The 12,433-nt window shown below is 35.0% G+C and overlaps 1 protein-coding gene across 1 annotated transcript in view; it reads right to left on the bottom strand.

Annotated features, from left to right (window-relative positions):
• CLGN (calmegin) overlaps positions 1 to 12,433 on the bottom strand; it is a 58,245-nt gene that overhangs the window by 36,205 nt on the left and 9,607 nt on the right. Inside the window, exons 2-4 of the mRNA XM_082728469.1 lie at positions 4,928 to 5,080; positions 2,433 to 2,506; positions 1,708 to 1,766 (exon numbers count right to left, since the gene is read on the bottom strand). Of these exons, the coding sequence (XP_082584595.1) occupies positions 1,708 to 1,766; positions 2,433 to 2,506; positions 4,928 to 5,071 (277 nt within the window). The 5' untranslated portion in view covers positions 5,072 to 5,080. The remainder of the gene's footprint in view (positions 1 to 1,707; positions 1,767 to 2,432; positions 2,507 to 4,927; positions 5,081 to 12,433) is intronic.

Genomic DNA, 12,433 nt, shown 5'->3' with positions numbered 1-12,433 from the left:
GAAATACAAATCCAAATCACAATGAGATGCCACCTCACACCAGTCAGAATAGCTAAAATTAACAAGCCAGGAAGTGACAGATGTTGGTGAAGATGGGGAGAAAGGGGAACCCTTTACACTGTTGGTGGGAATGCAAGCTGGTGTAGCCACTGTGGAAAACAGTATGGAGGTTCCTTAAAAAGTTGAAAATAGCTACCCTGTGAGCCAGCAATTGCACTAGTGGGTATTTACCCTATAGATAAACAAATGTAGTGATCTGAAGGGGCATGTGCACCCCAATGTTTATAGCCCCAATGTCCACAATAGCCAAACTATGGAAAAAGCCTAGATGTCCACCAACTGGTGAATGGATAAAGAAAATGTATATATATATACACACACACACAATGGACTTCTACTCAGCCACCAAAAAAAAATAACAAACTAGAGGGTATTATGTTAAGCAAAAGAAGTCTATCAGAGAAAGGCAACTTTATGAACTCACTCATGTAGAATTGAAGAAACAAGGCAGAGGATCATAGGGGAATAGGAAAAAATGAAACAAGACAAAACTGGAGAGGGAGACAAACTGTAAGAGACTCCTAATCATCAGAAACAAACTGAGGGTTGCTGGAGGGGTTGGGGTGGAGGGATGGGATAACTGGCTGAAGGACACTGGGGAGGGTCTGTGTTGTAATAAGCACTGGGTATTATATAAGACTGATGAATCATAGACCCGTACCCATGAAACAAATAATACTATGCATTAGTTAACTGAATTTAAATTTAAGAAAAACATTGATTTGGGAAAATAAAACAAAATTTTAAAATAAGAAATAATATCTGCAACTGTATGCATGCCTGCTCTTTTTTTCTCCTATCCAAGAATGCTTTCATTTTCTCAGCTAAAATTATACTTCTCTGACTTTTCATCAATGAAATTACAAAATGTGGTTTGTTGCATGGATATATCAACACTGTATTTTTAAAATGAGATATTTTAAAATTACATGAGATAAAGAGCATCCTTAACACAAATAAACAGTTTGCATCAGTCAATTTATTTTTATTTTTCATTATTTTTTTCAAAGATTTTATTTACTTATTTGACAGAGATCACAGGTAGGCAGGGAGGCAGGCAAAGAGAGGAAGGGAAGCATGCTCCCCGCTGAGCAGAGAGCCCAGTGTGGGGCTTGATCCCAGGACCCTGGGATCAGGGCTTAAGCCGAAGGCAGAGGTTTTAACCCACTGAGCCACCCAGGCACCCCCAGTCAATTTACTTGTAAATATATGGTACTCATCAGCTACTTTCCTTACTTTGTAAAAGTTACTGTGGGGATTTAGGGGCACCTGGCTGGCTGAGTTGGGAGAGCATGTGACTTTTGATCTTGGGGTCATAAGTTTGAGGCCCACATTAGGTATAGAAATTACTTAAATAAAACTTAAAAATAATAAAAAATAAAATTTAAAAAGTTATCATGAGAATTTAAATTTTATTTTGAAAACTATATGCCTAACGAACATAAATTAAAGTCACCCTTCTCAGGTTAGGCCAATTAGCCCTCAGAAATATTAATAAAAGGAGACAAAAGACTGAACATTCTTTTGTGAAGCATGATGGGGCCCCAGACCCCATACACCTTATCTACATTTAATAGAACTATAATCTGTAAAGCTAGAGAACTCGGGTCATTCTTATTTTATTGAATATTTAAATAAGTATTTTACCATCATATATAGAAATCTCCTCATCTGTATCATCTTTCTTTGCTTTTGATAAGACCCACCTGTAAACAAAGATAAAAGCAAATACGTATCATTAAAACTAAAACCCATCAATTTATAGACATAATGCATATTAGAAATAAAACAAAAGAGCATCCAACAGTCACTTCTCATTAAAAAATAAATGCTTAGAGGTTAAATAAAGATGTCTATATAGAATCCTGCAAGGTTAGAGTTAACTCATACTTGGAATCCACAATTTACTAGTTGTATGATCGTATATAAGAAATACTAAGCCTCAGTTTCCTCACCTGTAAAAAGGAGATAAAGATAGTACTTACCTACCTACTTGGGACAGTATCTGGTATATAATAATCAATAAATAGTAACTTTTTTTTAACCAATATTTAGGATGGAACAGTAATTTGAATCTGTTATCTGAAATTAGATTAATAATATCTATCTTTACAGACAAAGAAATGTTATAAAATTTTACTTTCTATTCTTAATTTATTTGTATTATTTTCTTTGTGTAAATGAGTAACCCTTCCAGTTAAACATTTCTATCGATAACAAAAATGTGTTATGGTACCGGTTACACTGCCAAACAGAGTACTTTAACATTTCTTTATAGTTTTGTAGTAGAGATAATTTTCATAGATCAATAACCAGTAACTTCAAAAGTGCTAATTAAATCAAAGAAAACATTCTCTTGAATGAATACTCACCCAGCCAACCTTCCACTATCAAAAGTTTCTGTAAAATATACTTCTCCTTTAGGTTGAGGTGTCTTATATTTAATCTAGAAAATAGATTTTTTAAAATCTAGGTTATTCATCTTTGCAAATATTTTAATTAAATAATAAATACACATGTATGTAATATGTAATGCACATATAAATAAAATAAATAAAAGGTGACATGGCCTCAAAACTTTGTATCCTAGTAAGATACAAGAGAGTATCAGAGATACAATGCCAGAAAAAAAAAAAATACTGTATAAGTGCAGACAGAGAATATACTGATTCCTTCTATCACAGGAGGGATGGGAAAAAATTCTATTAGAGAAGGCCTCATGATAGAGCTGACATGGCCTTGAAAGGATCTTAACAGGTGACAATATTTGGGAACACAAATCATTAGAAACAGAGGAAATACCATGATCCAACGTGTATAAGATGAAAAACTTAGCGAGCATATAGACTAGTTTAAAATTAACTCTTAAATTCCACTGTTACATGATAGAGGATGAGGATACCTTTTGGAGAGATTAGGAACCCAGAGCAGAAAAAGACTCAATAGAAAAGCACTGCAAAGCAATTATCTGCAAAGCAGTTTCAAGGGCCCTATAAGAGTTAGCGGTTGCAATGATGGTAATGATATTGGTGGTGGGAATACGGTGGTTCCTTTAATTCTCGTAAGACTTCTATGAGCAAAGTACTATTATTGCACCCAAGTTACATCCACTGTCACACAGTTAGATAGTTAGGAGACATCACAGGAGCTCAGGCTGCCTGCCTCCAAGCTCATACACTTAACTGCTGTGCTATACAGAACATACCAACAAAACAATTTAAAAGATTAACTCACTGACAAATTATAAAGAGATCATTTGAACTGATGAAGAATGAATAAGTTCGCCTAAGGTAACAGATCAATTTGGGTCCTTTCTGAATCAAACTCTGTGATTCTATCTCTATGAGATTTCTTTTCTCAACCTTCAGGGAAAAGGATGCAGAAGGACTTTTTCTATTCACTGTCCCTACCCCAACCTGAGAGTAAATTTCCCGTCTATTTAACAGGGTGGAAATCAATAATCAAATATAATTCCACGTGATTACTGAAGGGTCAAGATTCTAAATACCCAAGTTTTGTATCAACATGGACGGGACTGGAGGAGATTACGCTGAGTGAAATAAGTCAAGCAGAGAGAGTCAATTATCCTATGGTTTCGCTTATTTGTGGAGTATAAGGAATAGCACAGAGGACATGGGGAGATGGAAAGGAAAAAGGAGTTGGGGGAAATCGGAGGGGGAGACGAACCATGAGAGACTGTGGTCTCTGAAAAACAAACAGGGTTTTGGAGGGGAGGGGAGTGGGAGGTTGGGCGAGCCAGGTGGTGGGTAGTAAGGAGGGCACATATTGCATGGAGCACTGGGTGTGGCGCATAAACAATGAATTCTGAAACACTGAAAAGAAATTTAAAAAATAAATTAAAAATTAAAAAAAAAAAGATGCCACTTCCTCTCATTTTTTACAAATGTCACCAAAGGCAGTGAAAGTGTTATGTATCTCCCAATTTCTTTGAAGTATTAACCTTCCAATGACCCTTGTAGGAGCTGCACCTAAGTCAACCAGCAGCTCTCTGATTACTTACTTTCTGCAGACGCATAAACTAGGTTGTAAAAGAAACCTCCTTGTGGAGTTTACAATCTAACAAGAGAAAGAATGTTCACCTTGAACAGCTAAATAACACTTTCATTTGCAAGCAGAAAACTCTCCAAGTAAGTGAGGCAGAGAAGTCTGTAACAGCTAAATGCTATGGTCCTTGGCCCTTTAAGCAGCTGCTAGCACAACAGAATTGATCCATTCTTACCATCAACAAGATTTCTGAAAAATTCTCCGAGGTCCCAATCTTATCTATGAATGGTCCTCACTGTACAAGTTCTTCTGGACTGTCAGGATGTGCAAGAATCTCTGCAGGGTTCTTCAGACTCGAGTTAGTCACCACCTCAAACCACATCTTAACCGGGCTGAGCCAGGACACAGGTACCTACCTCATGATCACTCCCCTTTCTGATTCCTTCTCTTAGTTAGCATTTCCCTTTCTCAGAGAAATAAGTAAAACTACTTGCTTTACTTCTAGGAGAACTGCAAATTATGATACCTTTGTCCTTTCTGAAGAGGGCTGGCTGTGTCAGAAGTGAGATTGGAAACCTTTCAGATAGAAATCCATCAGTCCTCTTCAGCAGTCACAAATTCCTATTCTGACAGTAAAAACCTTCCCCATATTTACATTGTAATAAAACTGTGCTAGGAACAATGCATAAATTTCTGTAATACATGGGTACTTTAAAACACAGCAAGAAATTTTGGGGAAAAAATAGCATTTTCTATTCATTTACAAAATGAATACTGTCAGAAATGAAATGAATCTTTAGGGTTCATGCTCCTCTGTATCCTGTAAAGAGAAAACTTACAACTCAGTTCACAATAACCTTACCTCTGAGGAGAGTTCACCTTCATTAACATCAATCTCTTCTGAATTTTCATCAAAATCTTCCATCTCAACACCATCATCCATAAATTCTGCATTAATTGAGATGAACATTAGTGCCAGACATGGCCAAAAGCTTTGGAAATGCATACCGATTACCTGTAAAGTTAAAAGTTATCAGTGAAAATAAAAGTTATGAAAAATAAGTACACTTACAAAGAAATAATTTCTCTTTAATACCACCTTTATTCTAAGATGGCTTTTAAAACAAATCCTTGGCAAAATTATGTATATTACACTTTGAACAAATAAAAACACAAACGTCAAATACCCACAGGACACAGATTCTAGAGCTACCCACATGCCTCTATTAACAAAGAGCCAAGCAAACCTGGATGGCTCAGTCGGTCAAGGTCAAGCGGCTGACTATTGGTTTAGGCTCAGGTCATGATCTCAGGATCCTGAGATCCAGCCCCACCCAGCACTCTGCTCAGCAAGGAATCTACTTGCCCCACTCTCTCTCTCCCTCCCTTCCTGGCCCTCCTCTGCACACACACTCTCCCTCTCAAATAAATACAATCTTTAAAAAAAAAAAAAAAGGCACGGACCCCTTTAAAAGAAAGAAATAAGGATCATGATTCTTAAATGTTTTTTTTTAATTACAGTGTTGCTTAAGTATATATAAACATACAACCCGAGTTTCACAATTATGAAACCAAAGTACATCTACATATAAACACCTAAAAAAACCCTAAAGAAAAAAATTTTATCACAATTTAATATGACAGTCTTTTCATGAATCAAATCACAGCTGAAAGAACAATCAGAACTGCAATCAAGTTGACTAAGTTGGATTAACATTCTTTTACATTTATCATAATACTTTGATGACTGAATAATCTCACCATGTCTCCATTTAAATACTGCTAAGTGTCCATTCCTTATTATAGCATTAGAAACCAAACAGAATTTACCTGACTCTTGGCAGAAATATATGATTTATGTCTTGCTCTGTTCCCATTAACATGTTAAAATTCAAATTTTATTTTTTGGTGCCAATGGTCTTTCAAACGCAAAGTAAATGTGGACACTGAAAGAATGTGGCAGGCCTTGGTTATGTGGTGGCCGAGTGAGCCAGATGACGCACAGTACAGCTCTATTATTTTTTTTTTTCAGTTACCCATCAACATGACAATTTTTTTAAAAAAAGTAAATTCTCGGGGCACCTGGGTGGCTCCGTGGGTTAAAGCCTCTGCCTTCAGCTCAGGTCATGATCCCAGGGTCCTGGAATCGAGCCCCGCATCGGGCTCTCTGCTCCTCGGAGAGCATGTTTCCTCCTTTCTCTCTGCCTGCCTCTCTGCCTACTTGAGATCTCTGTCAAATAAATAAATAAAATCTTAAAAAAAAAAAAGTAAATTCTTAGAGAAAACTCTTACATCTTCCAGAAAATATCAATAGCTGGGTCTGCTTAAGAAACACTAGATTTAGGAGATAAGCAATTTATATCCACCAGAATGGCTATAATAAAAAAGAGACATTAGCAAGTGCTGAGGAGGTAGAGAAATTATCTTTATCTAACGATGCAAGTTTTGTTAGATCATATGGCAGTTCTTCAAGTTAAAAATAGAACTACTCTATGACCTACCAATTCCACCAGTAGGTATCTGCCCCAAAACTTAAATATAGATGTTTTAAGAAACAATTTTCGTAATAACCAAAAAGTAGAAACAACCCACATGTCCATCAACTAATGGTTAAACAAAATGTGAGCTATCTAAACAGTAAAATATTATTTACCCATAAAACAGAATGGAGTACCGATATAAGATGGATGAATCTCAAAAAACATGCTGAGTGAGAGAGGCCGGGGATAAAACACCACATGTTGCATTATCCCATTGAAAAGATAGAGGCAAATCCATAGAAATAGAAAATAGATTTAGTGAGTGCCTAGGGAAAGGAGTGGGAAGAAAGGGTTAAGGGGTAATGAAGATTTCCTAAAACTGAATATGGTAATGTTATATAACTCTGTAAATGTATTAAAACCCATTCGCTTCCACACATTAAACAAGTGGACCTGAAGGTGTACAATGTATTAATAAAGCTGTTTTTAGAAAAGAAATGGTCAGCTTTCTTCCACATAGTTAGCCCAAACGATTAGAACTCTTTTTTTTTTTTTTTTTTTAATCTCCAATGTCAAACCCCTCATCCACCCACCCACCTCCCCTCTGGTAACCATCAGTTTGTTCTCTATAGTTAAGAATTTGCTACTTGGTTTGTTTTTCTCTTTTTTTCCCTTTGTTCTTTTGTTTTGTTTCTTAAATGCCACATAGGAGTGAGATCATATGGTATTTATGCTTCTCTTGACTTATTTTGCTCAGCATAATACTCCCTAGTTCTGTGTTGTTGCAAATAGCAAGATTTCATTCTTTTTTTATGGCTAATATTCTGGGGTGTGTGTGTGTGCGCCTACCAATATATACCACAACTTTATCCATTCATCCATCAATGGACACTTGGGATGGCTTCCATGGTTTAGCTATTGTAAATAATGCCACAATAAACATAGGGGCACATACAGCCCTCAAATTAGTGTTCTTGTAGTTTGGGGTATATACCCAGTAATGCAATTCCAGGATCATAGGGCAATCTATTTTAATTTTTTGAAGAGCCTCCACACTGTTTTCTACAATGACTGCACCAATTTGCATTCCCACCAATAGTGCAAGAGGATTTTTTTACTCCACCATCTTTGTCAACATTTATTGCTTCTTATGTTTTGATGTTAGCCATTCTGACTAGTATGAGGTGATATTGTTGTTTTGATTTGCATTTCCTTGATGATGAGTTATATTGAGCATCTTTTTCTGTGTCTGTTGGTCATCTGCATGTATTCTTTGGAGAAATATATGTTCAAGTCTTTTGCCCATTTTTAACTGGATTATTTTGGTTTTGGGTGTTGAGTTGTATTAGTTCTTTATATATTTTGGATACTAACCCTTTATCAGGTATGCCAATTGCAAATATCTTCTCCCATTCATTAGGTTTCCTATTAGTTTTATTGATTATTTCCTTCACTGTGCAGAAACCTTTTATTTTGATGTAGTCCCAACAGTTTATTTTTGCTTTTATTTCCCTTGCCTCAGGAGACAAAAATGTTGCTACAGCTGATGTCAGAGAGATTACTGACTGCTAACTTCAAGAATTTTTATTGTTTCAGGGCTCACATTTAGGTCTTTAATCCATTTTGAGTTTGTTTTTGTGTATGGTGTAAGAAAGTGGTCCAGTTTCATTCCCTTGCATGTGGCTATACAGTTTTCCCAATACCACTTGTTGAAAAGACTTTTTTCCCATTGTATATTCATTCCTCCTTTGTTGAAGGTTACTTGATCACATAATTGCAGGTTTTCTGTTCTATCCCGTTGTTCTGTGTATCTATTTTTATGCCAATACCATACTGTTTTAATCACTACCACTTTGTAATATCACTTGAAGTCTAGAATTGTGATGCCTCCATTTTTTTTTTCCCCTAAGACTGCTTTGACTATTAGAGGTCTTTTCTGATTCCACACAGATTTTAGGATTGTTTTTGTTCTAGTTCTATGAAAATTGTTGTTGGTATTTCAATAGGGATTGTGTAAATGTGTAGATTGCTTTAAGTAGAATAGACATTTTAACAATATTTGTTCTTCCAATCCATGAGCATGGAAATGTTTTTCCATTCCTTTGTGTCGTCTTGAATTTCTTTCATCAGTGTTTTACAGTTTTCAAAATAGAGGTCTTTCACCTCTTTGGTTAAGTTTATCCCTAGATATTTTGTTGTTTTGGGTACAATTGTAAATGGGAGTGTTTTCTTAGTTTCACTTTCTGCTGCTTCATTATTAGTATATAGGAACGCAACAGATTTCTGTTGTCCTGCAACTTAAATGAATTCATTTATCAGTTCTTGTACTTTTTGGGTGGAGTCTTTAGTGTTTTCTATATATAATATTATCTCATCTGCAAATAGTGAGTTTTACTTCTTCTTACCAATTTGGACCTTTTATTTCTTTATGTCATCTAATTGCTGTGGCTAGGACTTCCAGTATTCTGTTGAATACAAGTGGTAAAAGTAGATATCCTTGCTTTGTTCCTGACCTTAGGAGGAAAGCTCTGTTTTTCACCATTAAGTATTGTGTTGGTTGTTGGTTTTCATTTAAGGCCTTTATTATTTTGTTCCTTTCTAGACCTACTTTGCAGAGGTTTTTTTTTTTTTTTTTCTTTTTTACTAGGAATAAATGTTGTACTTCTTCAGATGTTTTTTCTACATATATTGAAAGGGTCATATGGTTTTTATCTTTTAATAATGTGACATAACATGTTGATTGTTTTATGAATATTAAACCATCTTGCATCCTGGAAATAAATCTCACTTGATTGAGGTATATGATTTTTTTAAACATACTGTTGGATTCAGTTTGCTAATATTTTGTTGAGGATTTTTGCATCTATATTCATGAGAGATATTGGCCTATAATTCTCTTTTTTTGTGATGTTTTTATCCGTTTTTGGTATCAGGATGATACTGGCTTCACAGAATGAATTTGGAAGTTTTCCTTCTTGTTGTATTTTGTGGAATAGTTTTAGAAGAATGGGTATTAATTTTTTCTTTTTTAAAAAAATACTTTATTTATTTATTTGATAGAGATCACAAGTAGGCAGAGAGGCAGGCAGAGAAAGAGGAGGAAGCAGGCTCCCAGCTGAGCAGAGAGCCCAATGTGGGGGTCGATCCCAGGATCCTGGGATCATGACCTGAGCCGAAGGCAGAGGCTCCAACCCACTGAGCCACCCAGGCGCCCCTTAATTCTTTTTTCAATGTTCGGCAGAATTTGCCTGTGAAGCTGTCTGGTCTTATACTTTTGTTTGTTCAGAGTTTTTTGATTACTGATTCAATGTCATTGCTGGTAATTGGTCTGTTCAAATTTTCTATTTCTTCCTGCTTTAATTTTGGTAGGTTACACATTTCTAGGAATTTATCCATTTCCTTTAAGATGTCCAGGTGGTTTGCTTACAGACTTTTATAATATTCTGTTACAATTATTTGCATCAGTTGTTTTCTCTCCTCTTTCATTGGTAATTTTGTTTATTTAGGTCCTTTCTCTCTCTCTCTCTCTCTCTCTCTCTCTCTCTTTTTTTTTTTTTTTTGTTAAGTCTTGCTAGAGGCTTATCAATTTTGTTGATCTTTTCAAAGAACCAGCTCCTGGTTTCACTGATCTGTGATTAGACCCTTCCTAATGAAATCAAAACTTTATATGAATATATCAAGTTAAATCAGTAAATCAAGTTAGCCTTGGTTTCTTCTGTGGGACACTGACTATAACACTGAGGTTTACTTTGAAAAATGCATTTTTTAAAAATCAACTGATCTGCCATAATTGGAATATTCTATATTATAAAGTATGTTAATACCACCATTTTTATGGACAAAGACAACACAAAAATTGATGTATGCTGTTATTTGTTAGGAGAGTTTGAGCTCCCTGAATCATAAAAAAGAGGTGTAAGTGAGATAGAAAGTAAATTTAAAGAGATCAATTTGACTCAATAACCATAGGTAGGTTTATTTAAAATTTTTTTTACTATTGGCACAGGAATGAGTGCATTTGCAAATTGCTTATGAATTGTTAATAATTCTAAAAGCTTCAGTTCTCAAGTTTTAAAAGTCTCTCATGATTGCCATAATGTAGTAAAGTGTTTTGCTTGACTCACTATCAATAACATTTAAGTAAAACAGAAATGCATAAAACAATAGCAGTAATAACGATACCACTTGTGGCCCATATCGTCTTCAAAATGAACACAGACTTTAGTTTCTTAATAATTAATTTGTTGAAAAAATTTATTCTAAGTGCTTTGTTTGACTTCTGGTGTATGGGGCTGCTGGGAAAGTTTAGGGAACACCAAGCAGGCAGTACTCTACTGAAACCCTATTCTTACTTCATCCAGAACAATCCCATTCTGTTTTCTATATTACAGTTCTTCCTAACTTTCCTTCAGAAATAGTTAACAGAGCTTTAGGAAAAAAGTCTGAATATTGTCTTTTATCTTAAAAGTCTGAATATTGTCTCTAAGGCTCTATGACTATAATCATGCATTTGCATAAAGGGATAAGCTAAATTAATCTCTGCAGCCCAGGACATGAGTAAGAAGGCATTACTACTTCCAGTCTACAAATTGAAAACAGATTTAAAAACTTGGTCAAAGTCACATGGGTTGAAAACATGAAACAAGATCAAAATCTAGAACTGTATATCAATATACCATGCTACCTTTTAATCTTACCCCACTGCATTATCATATGCTTTTTGATAGAGCAACAGAAATTACAAAAATGGTAATGGCACATACTTTGAACCTCTTGGAAATTTCTCAGATTTAGGTTATTAGTATTAAGCTAGGAAGATATTTACCCAGAAATGACCATATTACCTTACTACAAAAATGAAATACTTAAAAATAAACTGCTGTTGGTCACAAACCACTCTACAGGCAATACAGTTCTACAGATAGTAGTCTCCATTTAAAAATGATGTAGTTCAAGGTCATTGCTGCTATTTATTACTTTTAAATGAGAACCAGAAATACAGACCTAATAGTTTCTGCTTAATTCCTGAGTGCTCTATAATTATTCAGTGATGGACAAGCTGACAACTAAGAATTAAATCATGAAGGTCATAGTATTACTTGGAAGTTATCACACTATAGTGCCAATATGTCATTAAGCTCCAAACAAAATTGTGAGGTTTGTCACTTTATTATTTCTTAAAGGAGGTGGTAAAATATGGCCAGGTCTGTATTGTTGCATTGAGAGGCTGACAATGAGGTGAAACTACAAAACACAAGCAACTAATTTGTATAGTTAAAGTTACCATTTAAAACAATTTTAATCATTCAATTCAGTATTGCTAAGTACATTTACACTGTTGTACAACCAATCTCCAGAATTCTTTTCATCTTGTAAAACTAAAATCTATACCATTAAACAACAACTCTTTAATTTTCCCTCTCTCAAGCCCCTGGCAACCATCCTTCTTTTATTAGCTCTAACATGTTTTTCTGGCAGAGCTTTTAGGTTTTATCTACATATAATATCATGTTATCTATGAAGAAGTTTTATTTCTTCCTTTTCAATTTTATTTCTTTTTCTTGCCTAATTGCTCCTGCTAGGACTTCCAATACTATGTTGAACAGAAGTGACAAAAAACCCAGGAATACTTGTTTTTTCCTAGTTCTTAGAGAAAAAGTTTTCAGCCTTTCATCACTGAGTATGGTGTTAGCTGTTGGCTTTTCATATATGACCTTTATTATATTGAGGTTGTTTCTTTGTATTCACAGCTTGTTGTGTCTTTATCATAAATCTGTGTTGAATCTTGTCAAATGTTACTGCTGCATCAACTGAGATAATCACAGTTTTCCCCCTCTATTTTGGAAAGGTGTTATATTGCACTGATTGATTTTCATATGTTGAATCAT

This window comes from Mustela nivalis (genome assembly GCF_964662115.1).
Source record: "Mustela nivalis genome assembly, chromosome: 4".
Lineage (NCBI taxonomy): Eukaryota > Metazoa > Chordata > Mammalia > Carnivora > Mustelidae > Mustela > Mustela nivalis.
The sequence above is the reverse complement of the archived record's forward strand: the minus strand, read 5'-3'. Positions and strand labels throughout refer to the sequence as shown.